We start from the raw sequence: 23,514 nt of genomic DNA, 5'->3' as shown, positions 1-23,514 counted from the left end.
CGGCTGCGGCTGCGGCCGCGGCTGGGGGTGGATCGCGATGGGGCCGGGGCGCGGGCGGCGCCTTCCTCGGCGGCGGCCAGCGACAGCCCGCTGAGGCTGCGGCCCAGCTCGGCCGCGCCCTGCTCAAAGCGGGTGATTCCGGCGGCCGCCGCCGCCGCGCGCGCGCCGCTGGGCTCGGGCAGCGGCCGCATGGCCACGAGCACAAAGCCGTCCTGCGGCTCGCCGGCGGCCGAGCTGCGCGGCGGGCGCAGCACCAGCGGCCACCGCGCCAGCTTGACGCGGGCAAAGCGCGTATGCGCCGCGCACGCCTCGGCGTCGGCCCAGTCGAGGTCGGCCGAGCCGCCGAGCCGCACCTGCACGTTGAGCTCCGCCACGCCGTTGGCCACCTCGATGCCGTCGGCGCGCAGCACCTGGCGCAGCACCGGCGGCGGCAGCAGCACGTCGGCGGCGCGCTGCCACTGGCGCCGCAGCCGCGCGTAGTGGTAGGCGTCGGGCCGCGCGTCCCACACGAGCCGCAGCGCGCGCACGACGCGCACGACGTCCTCTGGGTGGATGCGCGCAAACAGCGACTCGCCGAGCCACGCGCCCAGCGCCACGCTGACGCCGGCCTTGTCGCCGGTCTGCAGCGCCGTGCGCGCCAGCGGGTGCGCCATCTCGACCAGCCCGTGGCGCGACACCAGCAGCGCCAGCCACCGCAGCGCGCCGCCGGCCGTGCTCAGCGCCAGGTCGCCGCGCGGCACCGGCTCGATGCGCGGCACGGCGCCGCGGTGCGCCAGCCCGGCGCGCTCGCGCAGCTGCTCGAAGCCGCGCTGCAGCTCGGCCGGCGCCAGCGGCGGCGGCACCAGCGCGTCGATGCCGCACAGCCCCACGCGGTGCAGCGTCGAGACCTCGGCCACGTGCACCACGGCCAGTCGTCGGCCGCCGGGCGTCAGCACGCCGTGGTGGTCGCGGCGCCACGCCTCCCACTCGGCCTGCACGCCCGGCGACATGGCGTGCGCGCACACGGCCAGCACGCAGCCTGCGCCGATGCCGCCGCCGCCGGTCGCGCGCACGGCGCCGATGTCGACGGCGCCCAGGCCCTCGTTGCCCACCAGCAGCGGGTCGTCCTCGGCGCGCCGCGCGACCGGCCGGCGGCGGAACAGCCGCCGTGGCGCGGGCTCTGCCATTGCCGCCGATGCCGCCGGCGAGCCGACCAGCCAGCCCAGCACGCCCCACAGCCCCAGGCTGCCCGAGCGGCCGCGCGCCGGCTCAAAGTGCAGCAGGTCGCCGACGGTCCCGTCGGTGCGCGCGCCGTGCAGCTTGCGGCGCAGCGCGTCTGACATGTGCTCGATGGCTGCCGATGCCAGCGTTGCCGGCGGGATGCGCTCGCCCACGGCCGTGTCGTCGCCACCGGCTGCGCCCTGGTGGAGGTGGTTGTGGTGATGGAGCTGGAGCTGGTTTGGTGCTGGGCTGGGTTGGACTGGAGCTGGTTTTGGTGCTGGTGGTGCTGGAGGTGCTGGTATTGCTGCTGGTATGCTGCTGGTCCTGCTGCTGGTAGTGCTGCTGGTATTGCTGCTTGTGCTGCTGCTGCTGCTGCTGGTCCTGCTGCTGCGGCAGCCCTACGACCATGTGCGCAAACGGCCGTAGCGGGCAGGCTGTGTGTGCATGCTCGCTGTCCGACGCCAGCCACCACACGCCGCTGTCTGCCGCTGGCTCATCGCACACTGTAATGCTACTGACGCTGCTGAGCGTGCGGCCGCTGCCGGCCAGCGATGTTTTCTTGTGGTGCGGCTTGCTGATGCTGCAGCACGGGAAGCTCTCTCCCAGCTCGGGGATGGTGTTGAGCAGCGTCTCGGCAGAGGCCATTGATATGCGCTGGGTGGCTATGCTGATGCAGAATATCGTGGAAAAATGGAGGAAAAGAAACTGTGTATGCGACAAGGACGCGGCTGTGATGCTTCGTTTTTTTGTTGTGGCCCGGTCCCAATACCGTGTTTGATGACTTTGAATAGTGGATAATTGTATGATGGTGTGATGGTGTGATGGCTTAATGCAATATAAAGTACAAAGAGTTACATGGAGAGCTGGGCGAGTAAACGGGGGAGAGAATGAGGAAAAGAAAGGCAAAAAAAACCACAACAAAGGCCGAAAGGGGGATTGAGCAAAGGCTGCACTTGCAGCTTGCAGCTTCCCAAGATGCCAGATGCGTGCATCGCGCCTTCCCTTGCTTCTTTCCATTTACGCTCATATGCTCACAGCCAAGTCAAATGCGCGCCCAGCCCGGTCGCATGCTCCCCCCCCCCTCGCCCAAAAATGGAAAAAGCGATAGCAGAAAAATCAACAAAAAACAGGGGCCAACCAGCGGCAGGCCTGCTACTGCTGCCTGCCCTCAGCCTCACATCCGCCTCCGCCCCGCCTCCAGCGCTTTTCAATCCTCCAGCCCAGCCTTCCTCAGCCCTCCTCACCCGCCCCCAAGTTCAGCTCTCCCCCCGCCCTGCCCTGCATGTACCGCCACCGGTCGCGGCAGTTCGTGCCCATGCGGCCCATCTGCCCGCCAACGGCCTCCCACGCCGGCCCGTGCTCGGCGACCAGCCGCCGCAGCCGCTCATCCTCAGCTGCCGTCCACGCGCCCTGGTAGTTGTGCGGGTGGAACCGCCGCCGCACGTGATGGTAGATTGCCTGCACCTGCCGCAGCGGCAGCGCCTCGGCCAGCACCGGCCAGAACTCGCGCCGCAGCCGCCTGCCGCCCGGCTCATCGACCTTGGCGAACAGCTGCCGGTACATCTCCGGCCGCCCAACGCCGTGCATCGCCGAGAACGCCACCACCGCCGCCTCGATGGCCGCATTCTCGGCATCTGTGAATTTCCCCTTTTTGAACTCAACGCCAGCCACGCGCATCTGCTGCACGTGCGTTGCCGTAAACCACCGCCGCCGAGACGCCATATGCTGCTGCCGCTGCGCCGTGGATTCGCCGCTGGTGTCGCCACCCGCCGCTGCTGCACTTGAGTGCACGCTTGACGATGCTGCTGCCAGCGCTGAGGCCTCTGAGGCTGCCGAGGACGCTGTGGTTGCCGCCACCCCGAGCCGCACGCGCTGCAGCGTCGATGAGGTGGCGCTGGCGTACTGCGCAGACACGAGGATGCTGCCAGCGTCGCCTGCGTCAGTGCCCGCGCTACCTCCTCGACGCGCCTGCTCAGCAGTCCCGGGTAGCCCCGGAGGACCTCGCCCAGAGCCACTGCAAAGTCGCCATCTCTGTCTCTGTCGCCGTCTCTGTCTCTGTCTCTGTCTCTGACTCTGACTCTGACTCTGTCTCTGTCTCTGTCTCTGTCTCTGTCTCTGTCTCTGTTCTGACTCTGTTCTTCTTGTCTCTGTCTCTGTCTCCATTCCAATCCTCATCGCTGCCGCTGCTGCCGCTGCTGTGTTCGTTTGTTGCGCTCATTTAATGTCCAAATATCCCAATGTCGCCGCTGCAAATCCTCGCCTGCTCACAACATTTACAACAACAAATAAATAAATAAATAGCTGATTTCGAATTAGCTTTAAGAAAAAGAAAAAAAAACCAAATGGAAAAGCGTCGACCAGCAAAAGATTGATCAATCTGTTACTAATTTCGATCACAGTGGGTGGCACAGTCTTTCCTGCTTTTCAGTTTTTCAGACTTTCCCTTCCCTTTTCTTCTCATCCCCCAGCCCAACTCTGCCCACCCCAAACACCCGAAAGAAAATTTAAAAAAAAAATCGCTTGTCCCCACATTCGCGCAGACGACTTCGTATGCGCAAGTCCTGCACGCGTTTTCCATTTCCCTTTCCATTTTCCCTTTTCCCTTTTTTACTTTGGTTATTCATATTTTAATATTTTCTCTTTGTATTTTTCTATTATTTAATTCTGCGCTGCTATCTGCTATTATCATCATTTAATTTTGTTTCTCTCATTCTACCTGTTATTTGCTTGCTCTATTTAACACCCTCGCATTCAGGCTTTCCTGCCACCTATAATTCATTTAATTCCCTCTAAATTATTTACATTACCCGCATCCACACAGATAATCTATTCACAACCATGGCTCGCCCCAACAGACGCCACGCGCGAAAGGCCAGTGCCACAACAGCTGAGGAGATCATGCTCCCTGCAGAGCTGATGGCCGGCCTCACCTGCACTCTGACCCCTCCTCGCCACCAACATTCACCCAAAGCATGCTCTTCGACACCCCCATACTCGCTTTCAAACACAAACATGGATGAAACCCCCACAGACCCGTTCACTCCGCTTAAAAAACACATGCCGCTCATTCCCGACGTGGCCACTATGCAACTGGCCCCGCTCTTCCCCGAAGCGACCGCCGGCTCCAGCCCGCCAAATACGCCACCACTACTGCTACCACCGCCACCGCCACCGCCACCATTGCTGCAGACGAGCTTGCGGAATCGCCGACTGCCAGCGAGTTGGGCATCTCCACAGACGGCCTGCGGTTCCCGGACAAGGGCATTTTGAAGATGCCCAAGGACAACGACGACGCCACCACTGCGTCGAGGTGGTCGTGTGGCCCGGCGCTAAAAAATGGTTCAGCGAGGCCATCTTGCCTGCCTCCAAATACGACATTCCAGAGTACCCCACATTTGCCCACGACGCCGGAATCCCTGCCGCCAACACATCATCGCGGCTCAGCACCACCGGAAGAAGCAGCAGCGGCAATGCCGATGGAAATCCTGACGAAGACTCCGCAATGCTGCCCAGCAGGACTGCACCAAGCCTAGACTTTGAGCGCTCGACCAACTTCGTGCCGCCGCTCAGCCAGGAGCGCATAAAGTCAACTGAGTTTTGGACAAACTTTTCGCTCGAGCTCGACCCATCAAAGCTCAAGCGCATTCGCTTCTCCATGCCCATCATCGTCACCGAGTTTGACTCTGACTCGAGCAGCTTGTATGCCGCCGAGGACACCGATACCGATACTGACGCCGAGACGGACACGGAAACAGACCATCGCAACGACCCCGACGCCGACGCCGACGCGAACGCCGACGTTGACTCCGAGGACTCCCCCGCCAAAACAGGAGAAGCACGTCCGGCGACTCGGAGCTGTCGCCCGTATGCAACCGCTCGTTGATCCAATGGGACGTCGACGCCCTGGCTCACAGGCACTACCGCGCACAGGAGGTCTGGGAGCTCTACGAGCGCACGTGCAAGTCACTTGATGTTGTGCCCATCCCATCGGTCGAAAAGACGCTGCTGAGCCATGTGCGCAAGGACCAGTCGCTCGGCACGCTAGACCTCACAGGGAGCCAGCTCAACGGCGCGCACATGAAGTGCTTTGCAGACATGCTTGACCTCAACTTTGGCCTGGCCAAGCTCGAGCTGAGCCACTGCGGCATCGACGACGACGCCGTGCGCCTGCTGTCCTACAGCCTGCTGTGCAACGACACCGTGCGCTACCTCAGTTTGGCCAACAACTCGCGCCTGCGCAGCGACGGCATCCGGTACATCTCGATTCTGGTCCGCCACAGCAAGCAGTTGCAGCTGCTGGACATCTCGGGCATTGCCGTGCGGAAGAAGAGCGCAGGGTACCTGGCTGCGGCGCTAGCCGGGCTGGGCGCGAACTGGTCGATGGCGCGCGGCTCGATGCACAAAAAGACAACCAGCTGCGAGGAGATTAGCCTGCAAGCTCTGCGCATGAACAGCTGCGGCATCAAGCCCGCCGCCCTGGCCATACTTGCCTCGGGCGTGCGCCTGTCCCCGCTGCAGCACCTGTCCCTGCGCCTGAACTCACTCAACGGCACTGCCGGCCCCATCCTGCGCGAGATGCTCTACGGTGACCCACCACAGCTCACGCTCAACAGGCAGTCGATGGTTGCTGCTGCTACTGCTGCTGCGGCGGCGGCGGCAGTGGCAGCACGCAGGCCCATCAGCGTGTCTCTGCACGCTCTCTCTGACGCCCAGTACTATGGCGGCGAATTGGGGTCGGCAGGGTTGCCCATGCTTGGCGGGTACCCGGGAGAGTCGCCGCGCGTTTCGCGGCTGCGCTCCCTAGACCTTTCGCAGAATGACCTGGGGCGCGCCGTCATGGACCTGGCCGAAGGCCTGCTGTGGAACACCAATCTGCGCAGCCTGCTCCTGCGTCAAAACAAGCTGCAGTCGGCGACTCTGGCGCCGTTCGTCGAGTGCCTAGGCATCAACAAGGGGCTGGTATACTTGGACATCAGCCGCAATCCTGCGTGCGGCCCAACGCCGTTGCTACTCGAGGTTTTGGCAAAGGTAGTGACGCAGAACCAGACGCTTAAGGGCCTGTTCATGTCCGGCACCAATATGACTTCGGCAGGTGCCATTATCCTGGCCGAGTGCTTGCCCGAGCTACAGTGTCTTGAGCGCCTGGACGTGTCCGAGAACCCCGCCATTGACGTCGCCGGCCTGATGGCGCTCTCGGCGTCTATTAAGCTCAACAAGAGCCTGATCTGTGTCGAAGTCACGGTCAATACAGGCGACGATGTATGTGCAGCGCTCGAGCAGGGTATTGCCCAGACATGCATTGCTAATATGCAGAGGCTGGATCCGTCGAGCTCGCAGTCGTGTAGCTCGCTGTTTGGGTTTGAGCTGGTCTCGGCCCAGCAGCCATGGCCGCTTGTCGATGTTGGCCCGGAGTCGGATATCCCTGGGGTTTTGGAGACAAAATTAGTGGGGAGAACGACAGGTATGAGTGCACGAGCTTGGTCACTGATATTGCTGCTGTCAAGCGCTTCCATGCGGACAGCTACCAGTTGGATGCCAGGAGTGATGTAGAGGATGCGATTGCCAAGCTAGACCCGATGTCTATTTTGGCTGATGACAGCCCGCCCAAGGATAGCTGTGATGGAAGCAGCAGCAGCGACAGTGATATTCGGGCTAAAATCTCGACGCGCAATGTCATTTCGTTGACGGCGCTCAACGAACTGTCCAACGATGACGAATGATTAATATTGCAAAAATATTTTTTTTATGTATAACAAATATATATGGCAACCCGATAATGATAAAATTTGTATATGAAAAAATGTGAAAGTATGAATTATAAAAGAAAAGGGATACTTGTAATTCGAAAAGATAAAAAAATCTTTGCAACGAAAAAATAAAAAACAAAAAAGACTTTCAACCCTGGACTCTCCACTGGATGAGTTTTCCGTCTAATCCGCTGGAAGTGACCTCAACTGGGTTGCCCGCAGGATCACGACGGAGCTCAGTGATGGTGTTCTGGTGCACAGACTTGAGCGTCCCATCGCCAATGACATTGCTGCTGCTAGTCTTTGCTGGCTGGCTACGGCTATCCATCTGGCGGAACAAGTTGAAAGCGCTGTTGCTGTTACTGGGAGACGCAGTGGCAGACCGACGGTTGCGATCGTCCTCGCCAAGCTTCGCGACCAAACGCCACGCTGCGCCGTCATACGCATAGACCATCGGCGAGCAATCATGGCCCGAAACCACAATGGTGCTTGGGTCGGACCACACGAGGGACTTGAATGGCAGGTTGGGCGAACGCACCGAAATAACCTCGCCCGATGCCGGCGATGCCACAGTAATGCTGGAATCGTGGGACGCAAAGGCCAGAGACTCGCCATCTGGCGAGAATCCCAAACTATGCACCCAGCCGCCCGACGGCGACTCAAACTCACCACACAGGGTGTTGAACGGCAAACGCTCACCCCAGGCAGTCGGCGGGGGCTTTTGATCGACACCCTTGATGAAAGCCGAAATCACCCGCGCCTTCATATCCGTGCCACCACAAGCAACTAGTACGTTGTTCGGATGCCATTCAACGCATAAAACAGTGCTAGCAATGGGCTTCTTGATATGCTTACTCAGCCACCAGTTATTCTCCTCGTCGAAATAGCAAATGGCCACGCACTTGTCACCACTACCCACCGCAAACTTGTTCTCCAGTGGGCTCCACCTGGCATGCGTTGCAGCGCGCTGGATGCGCAGGTGAACGAGTGCTGGTTTCCATACTGATGTTGCTGTGTCCAGTGTCCACACGTATGCGTTTTTGTCCTGCGAGCAGCTTACAATTCGGTTGGTCTGCGGTGCCCAGTCTATGCTTGTTACAAGCAGGTAGTGTTCCTTCAGCACGTGTGTCTGCGTCCACTGTGTGCCGTTGCGCGCGTAAATGTGCACCTCGTTGGAATTCGGGCACAGTGCCACCTCTATACAAAAATTAGCACAAATAAATGAAATTTTTATTGAGCATCTCTGAAATATATACTCATTCACGCTGGGTTCGCTAATGCATTGGTGCACATGCAAGGGTCTGTCTTTTTTAAATTGTATATTTTCTACTCACGGGTTCTGTCATGGTTGAAGGAATGCGCTGTCACGCAAAAGGGAAAGTTGAATTCTTCTAAAACACTCATCGTTGCAGAGGTCGGCCGATTACAAAGGGATTATGTGTTTATAAAAAAAAGTATACAGCTGAATTGAAACAAAAGAGATGAAGTTTAAACCTAAACTTTTTTTATAAAAAAAGAATTTATACTGTTCAACTGTTTTGTGGAGATAAAATTTCGAGCTCAGGAACAATTCCGCGCGCAAAACACACGATTAAATTGCACCCCTTTTTTTGTGTCTTTGTGCCCCTCGCTGCCCACAGCCAAAATATATCCCCCCTGATCCCAGAAACCGAGCAAAAATAAATTACAGTCAAATAAAAAAGGCAGAAAAAAACATTACCACGTTGTTGAGAGCTCAGGCTGCACCCGATGACTGCTCCTCATTCTGCTGCTCTTGTAGCTTCTGTCTTTGCCGCTGCTCCTTGTATATTTGCTGCTTCTGCTGCTGCTTCTGGTCGGCCGGCTGGCGCTGCACATGCCTCAGTAGAGCCAGGATCCCACCGGGCGTGATGCCGTCGATACGCTTGGCCGCGCCAAAGGTATCTGGGCGGATCAGCATGAGCTTGTCCATCTCCTCGCGCGACAGAACACGGATCTGCGAGTAATCAATATTCGTCGGCAGGCGCATGCCCTCGTCGCGCTTAAACGAATTGACCTCAGCCTGCTGCTGCTTCAGGTACCCATGGTACATGGCCTCGGTCAAGACCCGGCGGCGGATGCCCACGGGCATATTGCACCACTCGGGGACGATTTCAGAGATTCTCGGACGCAGCGCCCACTGCGGAAGTCGGGCCTTTGTCGGAGGCAATTCTTCAGTGTTCTCGGCATCGCGCGCGCCGTCCCAGACGTTGTCACGCAAAAAACCCATCTGCACCATGTCCAGTGCCGACCGTGGGATGCCGTCGCGGCACACTTGGGTGTCGCCGCCAAGCTTGGTTTCCCAGGCACTGGGCGACAAAACCATTTTGGCCAGCAGACCTTGGGCGTGCGCCATTTCGGCCTCGACGGTGTCCAGGAGTGCAAGCCGGCGCGGGTCGCGGACAAGCCCGAGGGCGGCAGCGCGGCGCGTAAGCCTTAGGTCGGCGTTGTCTGCGCGCGACGAAAGCCGGTATTCCGAGCGCGCTGTGAACACGCGGTAGGGCTCCTCGACGCCACGGGTGATCAGGTCATCGATCAGCACTCCCAGGTATCCGTCAGAGCGATCCAGAATGAGCTGTTGGGGCGGCGATTCCGACCCTTTTGGTGCTGCCGCGGCTGCCAATCCGGCGTTCGCACCGGCTAGGAGGCCCTGCGCAGCGGCCTCTTCGTACCCAGTGGTTCCGTTGATTTGCCCGGCCATATACAGGCCGTTGACGCGCTTGGTCTCGAGATTACGCTTGAGCTCGCGCGGATCAACGTGGTCGTACTCCACGCCGTATCCGGGCTGAGTCATGGTAACGTTCTCGAGCCCTGGCATCATGCGCAGGAACCGCACCTGGATGTCCTCGGGCATTGTGTTTGAGATGCCGTTCGGGTACACAAGGTCCGTGTGCTCGGGCAGGCCCTCGGGCTCGAGCCACACAATATGCGACTGCTTTTCGCTGAACCGCTTAATCTTGGACTCCAGGGAGGGACAGTACCGCGGCCCGCGCACAGTCTCGCGGATATGTATCGACTGGTCAAAGTTGGCGCGGATTAGATCGTGCGCCTCGGGCGTTGTGCGCGTTTGGTAGCACATTATCTGGCGATCAGCGTAGGGTACAGTGTCGTGCACAAAGGAGAAGGGCGTCGGCGGCATGTCGCCGAGCTGCCGCGGCATGCGCGAGTAGTCTATGGTGCGGCCATCTAGGCGTGGCGGCGTTCCTGTTTTCATGCGGCCAAGGCGGAATCCGGCGTCTTTGAGCGACTTTGATAGACCAATGGACGCCGCCTCGCCCGTGCGCCCTGAGGGGAAGGCCTTGAGGCCAATGTGGATCTCGCCACCCAAGAATGTACCCGTGGTTATGACCACCTTGCGCGCACGTATAATCTCGCCCGACTCCAGCCGCACGCCCACCACAGTAGCCGACGCCTCGGCCGATGTGCTCTCCTGACTAGCCAACCGCTTCAGTGTTGTCTGATCTGTGTCCGTGGGCCGCTCCAATAAAATATCAGCCACGCTGCCTGCCTTCAGTGACAGTCCCGGATAATTAGATAGCGTCTGCTGCATGTTGCGCTTGTACAGTACGCGGTCGACCTGTGCCCGCGGGCCATGCACAGCGGGGCCCTTCGACCGGTTGAGGATACGGAACTGCACGCCGCCCAGATCGGCCATGCGTCCGCACAGCCCGTCCATTGCGTCAACCTCGCGTACGAGATTACCCTTACCAATTCCACCAAACGACGGGTTGCAGGACATTTCGCCGATCGTATCAAGCTTCTGCGTCACCAGAACTGTTTTGGCACCAGTACGGGCCGCTGCAGAGCATGCCTCACATCCGGCATGACCACCACCAATGACCACAACGTCGTAATCGGCTATATCCAAAGCTGCGCTATAGAGAGTGCTTTCTGCCTTTACAGTTGTCGAGAGCCCTCGCCAGCTGTACTCAGGCCTGTACTGCGATCGAGCAAGTCTCCGGATGCCGCTGGACCGGTTAATTCTGGTTCCTTGTTTCCACATTGCCAGCGTATTTGCGATATGTGTAAGCACGATTTATAGGTAAAAGCAAATGTACAATATCAAAAGCCGGAGAAGAATAGAAAATGAGAGAAGAAATTGAACAGCACGCTTGGGATGGAATCTCAAGCTGTTGTAAAAAAAATACAGAGATTATAAGCATTTAATTTAATTTTACGGTGTGGAAATCAAATATCGCTGTAATAAATCCCCAACATGTGGGGTAGGTAACCTTGGAGATTATGTTTACGCACTTATCTTTACATTTTGTTAAAATCTAAGTACGTTACCACCTTTTGCCAGAGGTAGAAAATTAAGTGCAATCGTTTGGCAGAGACAGCAGCATCAGCCGGGCGCAAAGCCAAGGAGGAGCACCTTCTGCCACAGCTACTCATCTTCGCAGGCAGTGCACAGATAGATTCATTCACATATCATATCGATTATAGCCATTAGCTGTTTATCACAGAACAGGGCTTCGTCAAATGAGCAAGTGGATCGATAAATCTATTTTTCTGGGCGAGGTGTGGACGTTTTTTTGTCCAGCGCATCAAATTCTAGCTGCTTTGCTTATCAGGTGTCTATTTTTTGGTACTTGTATTTTTGTTATTATGAATCGCACATCTACCAAACAAATGGATATGAACCGAAAACAATTAGGTATTAAAGTCAAACCAAAAATAGTTTCCAAATCTTTTGGCCGTGCCCTGATGTCGCAGCAAAAGCTTGCACGCATACATTGACAATGTGTAAGCACACCGGTGTGCTTGCAATTTTTCTTTATCATTCGTTTGCATATTTTCAGCAGTTTTTTAAGTTATAAATGTTTTAAATTTTATAGTTTTCGTAAATATCAAACCACACCTCTTTACCCTTTCCTTTCCGGTCCGGCCGGCTGGCGTTGGCGTTGGCGTTGACACTAGTTCTGGTGTTGGGGCTGGCTCTGGTGTTGGCGTTGGTGTTGGTGTGCCAACTTCTAACACTCGGCGGGCCCAAGCGGGTGTTAGTAACATTAATTCCCGTGATTAGCTGGTTGCGGAGCTTGCCCAGATTGCCGCGCATCGCCGCGTTTGCCTTTGCCATCTTTTTTGCCGCACATTCGCCCCTAGGCGCCATCAGTTCGGCCAGCTTGGCCATGTTTTCCTTGAACTCCTCAATGCTCAAGTCAAACCTATTGTCCAGCCATAACTCGCAGGCCTCGAGTAGGTCCTTACCCAGTTGTTCCAGTATCTCGGTGTGGCCGCGAGCCCATCCGCTATGCGCATCCACCATTTGATCAACATGGCGATCAGCAATGTTCAAGATGCAGTGCACTGACTCAAATGCCAGTGCGTTTGCCTTATCCCGCTTATTGAAGGAGGAGATGGTGCGTTGCTGCTGGTCAATCTTTTTGTCAGATTTTGCAAGTTCGTGGCGAAGGTAGGCAGAATTGGGCTCAACAGCATGAGTATGAGTAGCCTCGTAAAGTAGCTTGCGGAGATGGTCAGAACAAGCTGTGGCCGTCTTCAATTGCTCCACGAACCAATTTTTTTCCACCCAGGAGGTGGCAAGCTTTTTTTGCAGGTCGTCCCTCTCATCAAAAGCAGCACTAGCGGTAGAGATAGCCCCATGGAGCTGCATACGCAGCGCCCTCATCTCAGTATCAGCACCATTCGCTGTAGTGACGACCACGTCGAGCTGGTCAGTTGTGCAGTGAGTACTTACAGGCTCGCCAGTCGCGCGGTGTGCGTTTCCAGGCTTGTCAGTAGACACATCAAGCTGCTCGCGATGAGAGTTCTGCGGTGTTCCCTCCTTGGCGCCAGCACTGCTGGCAGTGGCTATGTTCATGCGAAGCAGCTCGCGGAGTGTCTCCTTCTCAGCGCTGGCACCATTGGCGGCGGCGATAGCTGCGGCAAGATGTTCGTGGAGTGCCTCCTTCTCACAATGGCACTATTGGCGGAATTGGTAGCTGCAGAAATCTGCTCTCGGAGATAATTGATACTGTAGTGTGCGCTGTTGAGTTTCTCGCGAAGGGCCTCCTTCTCAGCGCTGGCACCATTGGAAATGGAGGTTGTAGCCGCGGCAAGCAGCTTGCAGAGCGCCTTCTTTTCTGCGTTGGTACCATTGGGAATGGCGGAAGTAACTGCGGCAAGCAGCTCGTGGAGCGTCTCCTTCTCAGCACTGGCAAAATTGGCGGTGATGGTAGCTGTGGCAAGCTGCTCGCGGAGGTCATGGTTCCAATAGTGTACATCATTGAGCTGCTCGTGGAGTGCCTCCTTTTCGGCGTTGGAATTGTTGGTGGCGGTGGTAGCCGCAACAAGCTGCTCGCAGAGTGCCTCCTTTTTGACGTTCTGCTGCTGTTTCGCGCCGGTAGGTTTAGAGAGCTGGTCGCGCAGGTTTTGGACCTCGCTGCATGCGCTGTCGAGCTCCTTGCAGAGTGCCATCTCCTTGGTGTGGGCATTGTTGGCAGCAACGGTTGCTGTGGCCAGCCTCTTGTAAAGTGCCTCTTTCTCAGCCCTGGTGTCGTTGACGTCGGCGGTTGCTATAGCTAGCTGCTTCATCAGGCTCTGGTTCTCGTCATGTGCGTCTTTGAGCTTCTTTTGATGCTCCTTCCGCTTAATTCTGGCGGTAGTGTGAGCCGCCGTAAGCCACCCATCAAGGTCGTTGTTTATGTTTCGCGTGCGATTAAGCAGCTCGTTAAGCTCCTTTCCATTGGCTATGGAATCTTTAATGGCGATGGTGGCCTCAGCAAGCTGGCCGCGCAGGTCTCGGACCTCGCTGTGTGTGCTGTCGAGCTGCTTGCAGAGTGCCTCCTTTTCGGCATTGGCATTGTTGGCGGTGGCCTCAGCCTGCTCTGCGCGCTTGCGTAGCGCATCCATCTCGCAGCGTGCTGCAGCAAGATCATTATAAACCTTCTGGCACTCAGAAACCCTCGTCTTCGCGTCGTCGATCAAGGCCATGTGCTCTCCATTTATCTGCTCGAGCTCATGGATCCTATCTTGTGCGATGCTGAAATCAGTATTCACTGACTCGAGGCTTGTGCGTGTTGCATTGACGTAGTCGTTGTAACGCACATCCAATGCCACCCTCCTCTTCTGGGCTTCCGCAGTAATGCGGCGGATTTCGAGGTCCTTCTCCATCACCTCAATAATCTTTCTGCCAAGCATTGAGTCTACTGCCTTGTATTTCATTTCCAAGTGCGAGCAGGAAAGGCAGGGTGGGTTGGAGAGAGCATCCTCCAACTTTGCAAGCGTGTTGGCAGCGCGTGAGCGAGGTGTAATGATCCTTGTAACTTGAGAGAACATAGTTGAATAATAAAGAATATGAATGAATACGAATGTGTGTGTGCGAGTGTGCTTATGTGTGCTTATGTGCGCTTATATGTGCTTATGTTTGCCTATTCTTCAAGTACTATAAAAATTATTTTTTCAAAAAAAAGTGAAGAAAAAAAAATGTAAACAAACCTTGGCAGCAGCGGCCCTTTATTTTCCCGCTTTTTATTCTTTTTTCTTTGGATGCCAACACGACCAATTCGCTTGACCAAACAGGTTTACGCGCGAGTGCCATTTTTCAGCTCAACGCGCTTGATTGGTAGTCACTGAAGATCGCCTAATTATGTTTCGAGTCAATGTCACTCAAAATATGGCTTAGACTTTTATATTCAGTGATTTTCGAAACCTGCATGACCATACCCGAATTTATAAAGGCAGAAAGCAGACATAGACTTTTAAGCATAGTCAGCTTTTATTTTAAATGGTAGATATTATTTTATTCATATCGATATTGGGAAATGCTGTACATGACTGCTAAGTGACTGCTCCAGATGACATGCGCGTGAATGTGTCTGCATATTGTCAGGCTTAACCGCAAATTTAGATGTAGATATCGCGATATTGTTGTATAAAAGCATATCCTTCATAACACCATATTGTTTTTTCGTTGGCTGCTTCTGAGTACAAGCATTTAAAAAACAATTTATAAACCATGACAATTTTCAGGTCGTTGAATCAGCTCAAAACTCAATAATGACGACAATGGTCACAATATGTATACTATATTATTGTGCTATCCCATTTATTTTTTGGCTCAAAAGTAATGCAAAGAGATATCACTAGCTTATATAAATGCACAAATTCTGCACTTCTTGTCTATGACATGTGTATTCTCGATGGCCAATGGATTAACTGACGCTCAAATGGCATAAATGCAAGCACTATTTTTGAATAATAATTGTGCTAGAATAAGTAATTAAAGTAAATACATATCAAGATGTTTTATTAACTTCTCAATTAAACATATTATTAAAAGATCCGCTGAACTGTCAGACCGGCAAAATAAACTTTAAAACTAATAGAAACAGTATGAATTTACCCCGCAGGAACATTGTTTGCTGCTGATCGGGTACTGGATACGGCTATCCTTTTCTCCCTCACAGACGGAGACCAAAAACCGTAACGACGTAGTGTTGCGCCAAAGCTTATCTGTGACCCAACCAATACGATGACAATTACACACATATCGAATGCCTATTTATCATCTCAACGCTATATCAAGCACGTGCTGATTCGAAAGAATACTGCGTTTATGTTGGTGTCGCCGTTTTATTTAAATCACATTTTTATTGCTCACTCAAAAATTGGGCGCAAATGTGCAAGCACAAAACATTCCTATTGCGAGTTTTTTTCTATTTCTTTTGATTTTAATATATTTGTGTAGTAAGATGTTGCCATGGTCTTCCAGCACAGCCCACGCCATTGAAGTAAAGGCGTGGGCTCGCATACAGGCCTAGACCCGGGAATCCCAAAGGACAAAAAAGTTCGCTCTGTGCGCTCAAATCTAACAACCATGCCATGGAATTTATTTGACAAAAAGGGTTGTTAGCGAAAAATGGCGCAGTTAAGTAAACTTTTTTGAAAAGGGGGCTGCATATGCAGCCAGAAATCACAACGGATTGCTGATGGACACTACCGATAGTGTTTCCTATCGATTATGGCACTGACCACCATAATTCTGCGGGCGGATGTGTAAAAAAGGGAGTGACAAATAATAATATTTTTCTTGGATGCTTTTCTGGTTGTTAAATAATTTTCTGTATATTTAAAAAATTCTCATTTAATACCATACAGGCCATGGAAAATCACACTCAGTCGCAGGATCGGTATGAGCATATTGCATTGGATGTAGTCAAGCAGTTTGGCGAGCTTCGCGAGTTAGTTGACAAGCTGAATAACCAAGTACAGCAAAAGTGCATCGCTGATACGGTGGCAGCTCCTGTTGTCAGTGGCACCAGTGCTGAGGCTCAGGACGAGATTGAGAAACTGCACATTCGCATAACGCACCTGCTACGCGCTCTGGATAGCAAGGACGAGACGATCAAACAGCTGCGGGTGGAAGCGCGGCTATGCAGCAAGCCCCGTCAATAAGTATGATTTTTCTCTCCTTTTACTTGCGTTTGAGTTGACTTTTAATAGAACAAGCTTTATATTCCAAATATGATAGAAAAGCAAAAAAAAACTACAATATCCACCGTCTAGTCTTTCTTGGCGGGCTCCTCAGACTCGGGCTCGGGCTCGGCACTGAGGATGCCCTCCTTGACAAGCAGCTCGTGGAGCTCACCGGACTGATGCATCTGGACCATGACGTCGCAGCCACCGATGAACTCACCCTTGACATAAATCTGAGGGATAGTCGGCCAGTCGGTGTACTCCTTGATGCCCTCACGGATCTCAGGGTCCTGCAGGCAGTCAACTCCGGCGATCTCGTCGACACCGTGCATCTGCAGGATCTGGATGACGGCCCGGCTGAAGCCGCACATGGGCTCATCGGGCGTGCCCTTCATAAAGACCACAAGGTCGTTGTCCTTCACGGCACCATCGATGGTGGCCTTGGCACGATCTGTGATGAAGCGTGCGCCGATAGCACGCTTTGCAGCAAGGAGGACCGACGGGCGGGCGGAGATCGAGCGCAGAGATGCCTATATGAACAAATGTTGTGAATAAATACAGGTGGGTGGTTAGACAGACAGTGTGTGAATATTATTGTGTCAGCATTGGATCTGACTTCCCTCCCCCTCCCTCTCTTTGGATACTATCGTGTCAGCAATGGGGGAGGGCTGGTGCCACAGTTTGAAAATGATGAAATGGCTGTTGTGCCGCTGATGAATTCAGGAGCATGCGTACGTTGTGAATTAGAGAGCGGAACATTTCGGTGTGTGTGTGTGCCTGTGTGCGTGCGTGCGTGTGTGTATGTGTGGTGGAATTAATAATGAAAAGGCGGCGAAAACAGCAAAAAAGAGAAGAGAAGCGAAAAGAGAGAGATTGAGGCCAAGCCCAGATACTCGGGAAATCCACAGATCGCAGAGATTAGCGCAATCAAGCGCGCTTTGCTCATGCGCCAACTGGGCTGCTGCTCAGGTCATTCGGGCTCGCGTGGCGCCAAAAGTCAAACTCCTTGTTCTCCAGCTCGTGGAACGACCGGAACAAAAAGTTCGTCATGCGCGCGTACAGGGCGGGCGCACGCCGTGCGTGTAGATGCTGTGGTCCGAGTCGGTGTACGTGGCCATCTCGAAGCCCGGCACGTTGGCGGCCTGCAGCCGTCGACCAGCGTCAGCGTGTTCTGCAGGTGCACGTTGTCGTCGCCGGTGCCGTGCTGCACAAGGAACTTTGCGCCGGCGAAGGCCGTTGTGTTGGTGACGGCGCTGGCCTCGTAGCCGGCGGCGTTGGCCTGCGGCGTCTTCATGTAGCGCTCGGTGTACACCGAGTCGTACAGCCGCCAGTCAGTGACGGGCGCGACGGCCATGCCCACGCGGAAGACGTCCGAGTGGCGCTCAATGGCGCGCGCTGTGGTGTAGCCACCGTACGACCAGCCCCAGATGGCATGCGCCGAGGGTCGACGTACGGCTGCTTCTGCATGTAGCGCGCGGCTGCCGCCTGGTCGGCCGGCTCCAGATGCCCAGCTGGCGGCTGATGGCGCTGCGCCAGGCGCGGCCGCGGTAGGCCGTGCCGCGGCCGTCGACAGAGGCGACAATCCATGGCATGTCGGGCACGTCAGTCTGCGACACCAGCGCCGAGTGCCAATCCAGCAGGAATGCGCGCGACACCTGCTGCGAGTTAGGACCGCCGTACACGCGGAACAGCACGCCGTAGCGCGCCTTGGCGCCGCGGTCGAAGCCTGGCGGGAACGTCAGCATCGCGTTCATCGGCGCGCCCTCGGCGTTGGGGATCTCGAGAAACTCGACGCGTGGCAAATCGAACGCCGCCAGCGCGCGCTCGGCAATGTCGTTGTCGTTGAGCACGTGCTCGAACGCGCCGTCAGCCACGCTGTAGACCGCCTGCCACGGCAGCTGCGGGCCGCGGTAGCTCAGCACGTACAGCGCGCCGCCGGGCGAGAAGCTGGCTGTGTACGTGCCGTTGCGCGCCGCCTTGATGAGCGCACTACTGCTGACTGCTGCGCCGGCCGTGGCGACAGCGCGTGCGGCGCGCCGGGCGCGTTGAGGTCAGCCTGGAACACGTGGAACTCGGTGCTCGACACCTGCGTGCTGGCGAACCGGACGCGCGCGCCGCTGACGGATACGGTGCCGCTGACAACGTCAACGCGCCCTCGGTCAGCCACCGCAGCGGCTTGCGCGCATCGGGAGGCGAGAACAGCGCCAAGTGCGCGCGGCCGTCGCGCTCGACCAGATCGACGTACGCGTCGGCCGTCAGGCTGTCGACAGCGCGCTTCGCCACAAACAGCGGCGGCTGCGTGATCTCGATCCACGCGCCGTCCTCCTTCAGCGTGCTGCGCTCGCGCACGAGCGTCGCCTTGAGCCTCTTGGGGTGGCACTGGCCAGAACATCTTGGCGTGGTCCTGCACGCGATTCATGGCGTACACCAGCAGCCGCTCATGCGCGTCGGTCAGCCACGTCACGCTGGCGACGATTGTGTCGTCAGCCGCGAACGCGCCGTCCAGCTGCACACGCTGCGGGTGGAAAGCTGTGTCGGCGTTGTCGCGCGCCTTGCTGGCCTGCTGCGCCTGCGAGAAATCGGGCTGGTACACGTGCAGACTGGCGCGCGGGTTGGCTGCGCCGGGCTTGGGGTAGTGCAGGCGGATCGGCGTTGGGTAGATGCTGCTGCTGTTCTCGGGGTGGAACAGCTCATACTGGAACACCGGTACGCTGAGTCGTCGAGCCTCAGGAACGCCAGCGCCTGCGCATCGGGCGCCCACCAGCTGGCCGCGCCCGACCCCAGCACTTCTTCCTCGTACACCCAGTCGCTCAGTCCGTTGAAGACCTCGTCGCTGCCGTCGTCGGTCACCTGGATCTCGTGCATCATGTCGCTGACAAACAGGTTGTTGTCACGCACAAACAGTACGCGGTGCCCGACAGGCGCCCACTCGATGCGCTGGATGCGGTCGTTGCCACTGCCTGTCAGCGGATCATCGTGTGCTCGTGCACGCTGTACACAAAGTACGTGCCACGCACCGAGTGCCGCCACACGCGCTCTGAGTGCACGTTGAACAGCAGGTACTCCCAGTCCGCCGACACCGACCAGCTCTCCGGCACAAACGACTTGGCCAGGCCCTTGGCCGCCTTGTTCACATCGTCCATCGTTGCCAGCACATGAGTCCACGTCTCGTTGTCGGCCTTCAGCACCGTGAACACGCCATTGCGCAGCTCGCGGTACAGTCCATCGATGCTACTGTCTGTCGGGTGTGCAATCCACTCGAGCGACCGGCTCTGCACGAGACTGTTGACGGTGTTCACGTTATCGTACGTCAGCAGCTTCTTGCTTGACCGCCCGCCCGGTACGTTCGAGTCCTGCGTCGACTGCGCCTGCTTATGTGTCTGTCCTGGGCTGCCTGTGCTGCCAATGATGGCAGACAGACTGGGTACGGAGGCCGTGTCGTCACCGCCCCCGTTGCTCGCCATTGAGCGCCAGAGCACCATGCCTGCTGCATACACACCCAAACACCCAACAGCCACCATCAGGATATGCACCAGGCTGAACCGCTTGCGCCGCCACGCCTGCTGCACCTTGCCGCCGCGCGAGTCGAACGTAGAAAACTGCTCGTAGTACTGCACATCGTCCTCTTCGTCAAAAGCCTCGGGCTCGCCGACCTCCAGCTCCGAGTACTCGGCCCTTGTGTTATGTTGTTGTCTTTGGCTTTGGTTCTGTCCGTGCTCCATATCCAACCCTGGCTCCCCATTATGCCGTTGCCAAGCTGAGTGTACTCGCCGCGAATGTCACTTGGCATTGCTCATGCACTTGGTACTGGTAACTGAAAATAATAATAAAAACTGATGGAAATACAAGAGAGCGCGTATTGAATTTTTCGTCAGCTGCAACCTTTGGGAATGAAACAACAATAAAATCCTATATAAATACTGGTGTGGTGCTTAAAGAAAGAAAAAAAATAGAGGGACAGGTGTTTTTTTTTGTAAATTGCATTACAAAAGGAAAAGAAAAGGTGTCGCAACGCTCATCACATCACACTGTTTGCAATCGCTGTGTTCAATCATCGATACCACTGCTTTTCTAAAATTGCACCCGTGTATGCCACTGTGCAGAGGCAGCCACAATCACTGCACTGGTGGTGGGCTCTGCTGCTTGTACGCGCCCAAAAAAAGCACACAGCCACAGCACAGGCTGCAGCTCATCAACTCCACGGCATATGTCTCGTAGAAAGAAAGAAAAACATTTTTATTTGCACTTGGCCTCTACAGCTATTTCTCACTACATGCCCCAGTTCTTCATCTGCATGATCAGATGCACCTTCTTGCGCACCTCCTCCTTGAACCGCCGCGCGTGGCCCTCGCGCTTCAGACGCTGGCGCTTGTACTTGGGCTTCTCGTACCGCTTACGCAGGCTGAGCTCGCGCCGCACATTGTTCTCGGACAGAATCCGATTCAGCCGCCCGTACGCCTTGACTGCGCTGCCGGCTGCAACGGGGACAGAGCGCCCGACCACCTGCGAGCCCGTGTTGCTGATCTGGCTGCTCAAGCTGTTTGCAAACTGCAGTCTGCGGTCAACAACTGCCCGCTTATTTGCCACTGCTGCTGCCGCCAATGCTGCCGCCGCTGCTGCATCGCCTCTATCGCCGCTGCCCTCGCCGGGCCCGCCTGTGCTGATTAGCCGCCGCCCAAGCCCCATTGCGGACACAGCGGGGAACGCTGTCGGAAAGCCTGTCAGCGAGCGCCCGGTTATTTGCCGAAACACCCCGAAGCTCAGCATTGTTTTAGCCCTCTTTTAATGTTGCCAAATTAATTGAGCTGAAAAAATACGCCAAAGAAAGGTTTAAAGAGACCAGACGATTTGAAATGTGAAACAAAGTAAGAAAAGAAGAAAAGGAAAGTATGCTCTCAATTAGCCCAAACGATTCAACAGTGCGATACCGCTGCTTTTTTTGCTCTTTTCAAAAGGCCACAAAACTCCAAAATTCATTGAATTCATACTTCAGCCAAAAAAAGATACGATCGCTGTGATCTGATCAATCGTGATCACCGCTTTGCAGAATGGCCGAACGAAATCGACAAGCATCCCGCGGTATTGGGTGATGACCTCGAGCTCGGCCTTCTTGCCCCGATAAACCATCCGCGCCATGCGCCTGCGCAGCCTTTGGTTTCCCGCCCAGTGCTCGATGAGCTTTAGCGCCAGGCTGCGGTCGCGCGGCGTGAACTCGATAAGCCGGTCGATGTCTAGACCCCATCTGCCAACGCGTGCCATCGAGCAATGCAGCCCACCCCACTGTGCATGTGCAAGCGGCTAAATGGCAAAATGCAGTTTAGTTAGCGCCCATGGTTTTCACCTCTATCAAGTTGCTACGCATATGTAGTGTCATTGTGTCACTTACAAATGTTTTCTCGTTCCACCCACCCTCGGCGTACACTTGAAAATGTGTGCACCGTCGGGATCGTTGTCGACCAGCACCACGATGCGCAGCCTCTTGCCCAACCGTGGATCAGCTCGCGAGTGTTTGTGTCCTACGCAGGATCAGTGCCCAATGCTTTTAAAATTTGATTCACAATTACATGCAGCTTTTATTTTTATAAAGCACAATACTTACTGGATAACCCTTCCCAGTGACAAGGAGCAACTCGGGGACTTTCGCTTGAATCCCGCTTTGAATGAGCGCAAAAAATGCTGTCTAATAAATAGAAAACATTAGAGTTAGTTAATAAATGGCTCAACACTTTGTGCACAGAGATAAAAAGTAGTTATTAAACTGCATACCTCTTTCTCGACTATCAGCACTGTTGTTATCTTTCATTGAATCGTACCCTCTGCTACAATGCCATGGTTGAACCGGGTTATTAGCATACGTAACTATTGTGGAAACAGAATGAGCGTAGCACACGCCCAACTCAGTATCCTGATTGAGAATTCTTACCACAAAACAAGCGTGCGGCAGTGAGTTCCCCTACAAACCCTTAAATGTCAATTGTATTATAATTAATAGTTCCGCTTCGTCGACCCGCGCGTATTTACTATAATTTCCGTTTGCTTGATCTCAATACTTACACCTTGTTTGGAGAAATCCAACACGCATCCATTGTTTAGTTCGATGGACACATGTCCATACATCAGGCCCTTTGGGCATGATATCTACGCGAGCACATACTCAAGTATGATTAGTACAAATGTGGTACTGTTTATTTTTTTTAACAATTTCAAAGTAGCACTTACAATGTTGAGGCGCGCTGGTGGCACTCCAAAGTAAAAGGACAGTTTGTTGCACAGCGTCCGCACATTTTCGACGCTCTTGAGGAGTTTTTTGTGGCGGTAATATACGTCTCGCTGGTATGCGACTTGCCCGGCAGCGAGCAGCTGGTACGATATTTCAATGATGGAGCACAACTCCACTACAAAATATATTTGAATATTTCTTTAAGCCCCACTTGCTTAAATGCGTACACATTCATATTTTAAGCAAAAGTACTTACATCCTTTGCCATGCAGCCGCTGCTTTCGTAAATGAGCAGGCACCCTACATTTTAAACATTTATTTTTAAACAAATGCTTATTTTGCCAAATATTTTGTTTTAATTCATATCAATGCTGTTCAACTTACCCTAGTATTTGGCTACACAGGGCCGCCGGCGAAATGCTGCCACCAGCTATTCTTTTGAGAAGGCTGCTCATTTTTGCATCAATACCACTTCACTACGCCAATATCATACACAAAAACATTATGAGCATTTGGCCTAGCTTGATAAACAAATTTTGGACCAAAAGTTTCGATATTCAAGTGATCGGATGCTTGCCTGAATGTGTATGTACTGCGGGCGACTGGATTCTCTGTAGCTTGGTGGCGCACATTCAAGCTGCCATTGCCATTGCTAGAGTCCAGTTCCGATCCATCACGGCTTGGGCTTTTACTTCTGCTGCTGCTGATTCTGCTGGAAATGCTGCTGCTGCTGCTGCTGCTGATTGCAAAAGCGGTGCTCGTCACGTCCGAGGTCTCGCATTCAGCGCATATTCCAGCAGCCGCCGACAAATCGCTCGAGTCATTGTCATCGAGGCAACTCTCGATTGAAAACCCGGACATGCTTCCGCTAGCGCTAATGCCAGCGCTGCTGACCGCCGCAGCAGACAG

General features: G+C 54.9%; 9 protein-coding genes across 9 annotated transcripts; 2 read left to right on the top strand and 7 right to left on the bottom strand.

Annotated features, from left to right (window-relative positions):
• Positions 1 to 850: 850 nt before the first annotated feature.
• Positions 851 to 1,633, top strand: BX661DRAFT_182608 (uncharacterized protein; the record flags this gene model as incomplete). The annotated part of the gene is made up of 1 exon (XM_051536017.1): positions 851 to 1,633. A coding segment is annotated over one exon (572 nt), but the record flags the coding sequence as incomplete, so codon positions are not given.
• A 791-nt stretch (positions 1,634 to 2,424) lies between these two features.
• Positions 2,425 to 3,517, bottom strand: BX661DRAFT_182606 (uncharacterized protein). Its single transcript, XM_051536016.1, is given in 3 exon segments — positions 2,425 to 3,102; positions 3,156 to 3,267; positions 3,285 to 3,517. The coding sequence occupies 3 exon segments, from the start codon at positions 3,416 to 3,418 to the stop codon at positions 2,431 to 2,433; spliced, it is 918 nt and encodes a 305-aa protein (XP_051391716.1). The 5' UTR covers positions 3,419 to 3,517; the 3' UTR covers positions 2,425 to 2,430.
• Positions 3,518 to 7,095: 3,578 nt separating this feature from the next.
• Positions 7,096 to 8,351, bottom strand: BX661DRAFT_143323 (WD40-repeat-containing domain protein; the record flags this gene model as incomplete). Its single annotated transcript, XM_051533002.1, has 2 exons — positions 7,096 to 8,144; positions 8,282 to 8,351. The coding sequence occupies 2 exons, from the start codon at positions 8,349 to 8,351 to the stop codon at positions 7,096 to 7,098; spliced, it is 1,119 nt and encodes a 372-aa protein (XP_051391715.1).
• A 331-nt stretch (positions 8,352 to 8,682) lies between these two features.
• On the bottom strand, positions 8,683 to 10,968 carry BX661DRAFT_143286 (glucose inhibited division protein A-domain-containing protein; the record flags this gene model as incomplete). Its single annotated transcript, XM_051532998.1, has 2 exons — positions 8,683 to 9,120; positions 9,202 to 10,968. 2 exons carry the CDS (start codon positions 10,966 to 10,968, stop codon positions 8,683 to 8,685), a joined length of 2,205 nt encoding a protein of 734 aa, XP_051391714.1.
• Positions 10,969 to 12,511: 1,543 nt separating this feature from the next.
• On the bottom strand, positions 12,512 to 14,363 carry BX661DRAFT_18278 (uncharacterized protein). Its single transcript, XM_051536059.1, has one exon. It carries the CDS (start codon positions 14,244 to 14,246, stop codon positions 12,786 to 12,788), a length of 1,461 nt encoding a protein of 486 aa, XP_051391713.1. The 5' UTR covers positions 14,247 to 14,363; the 3' UTR covers positions 12,512 to 12,785.
• Positions 14,364 to 16,040: 1,677 nt separating this feature from the next.
• On the top strand, positions 16,041 to 16,436 carry BX661DRAFT_182598 (uncharacterized protein). Its single transcript, XM_051536015.1, has one exon. The coding sequence runs from the start codon at positions 16,071 to 16,073 to the stop codon at positions 16,362 to 16,364; it is 294 nt and encodes a 97-aa protein (XP_051391712.1). The 5' UTR covers positions 16,041 to 16,070; the 3' UTR covers positions 16,365 to 16,436.
• Positions 16,430 to 17,213, bottom strand: BX661DRAFT_182597 (thioredoxin-like protein). Its single transcript, XM_051536014.1, has 2 exons — positions 17,121 to 17,213; positions 16,430 to 16,915 (listed from the first exon to the last, which is right to left on the bottom strand). Exons 1-2 carry the CDS (start codon positions 17,142 to 17,144, stop codon positions 16,472 to 16,474), a joined length of 468 nt encoding a protein of 155 aa, XP_051391711.1. The 5' UTR covers positions 17,145 to 17,213; the 3' UTR covers positions 16,430 to 16,471.
• Positions 17,214 to 20,369: 3,156 nt separating this feature from the next.
• On the bottom strand, positions 20,370 to 21,272 carry BX661DRAFT_182594 (uncharacterized protein). Its single transcript, XM_051536013.1, has one exon. It carries the CDS (start codon positions 21,150 to 21,152, stop codon positions 20,655 to 20,657), a length of 498 nt encoding a protein of 165 aa, XP_051391710.1. The 5' UTR covers positions 21,153 to 21,272; the 3' UTR covers positions 20,370 to 20,654.
• A 171-nt stretch (positions 21,273 to 21,443) lies between these two features.
• BX661DRAFT_182593 (Spo11/DNA topoisomerase VI subunit A) lies at positions 21,444 to 23,386 on the bottom strand (the record flags this gene model as incomplete). Its single annotated transcript, XM_051536012.1, is given in 11 exon segments — positions 21,444 to 21,683; positions 21,795 to 21,863; positions 21,985 to 22,065; positions 22,152 to 22,181; positions 22,199 to 22,204; positions 22,309 to 22,338; positions 22,440 to 22,523; positions 22,605 to 22,780; positions 22,862 to 22,905; positions 22,990 to 23,081; positions 23,183 to 23,386. Coding segments are annotated over 10 exon segments (831 nt in total), but the record flags the coding sequence as incomplete, so codon positions are not given.
• Between the last annotated feature and the right edge of the window lie 128 nt (positions 23,387 to 23,514).

Source organism: Kickxella alabastrina (assembly GCF_025024165.1).
Source record: "Kickxella alabastrina strain RSA 675 chromosome Unknown BX661scaffold_11, whole genome shotgun sequence".
Lineage (NCBI taxonomy): Eukaryota > Fungi > Kickxellomycota > Kickxellomycetes > Kickxellales > Kickxellaceae > Kickxella > Kickxella alabastrina.
The sequence above is the reverse complement of the archived record's forward strand: the minus strand, read 5'-3'. Positions and strand labels throughout refer to the sequence as shown.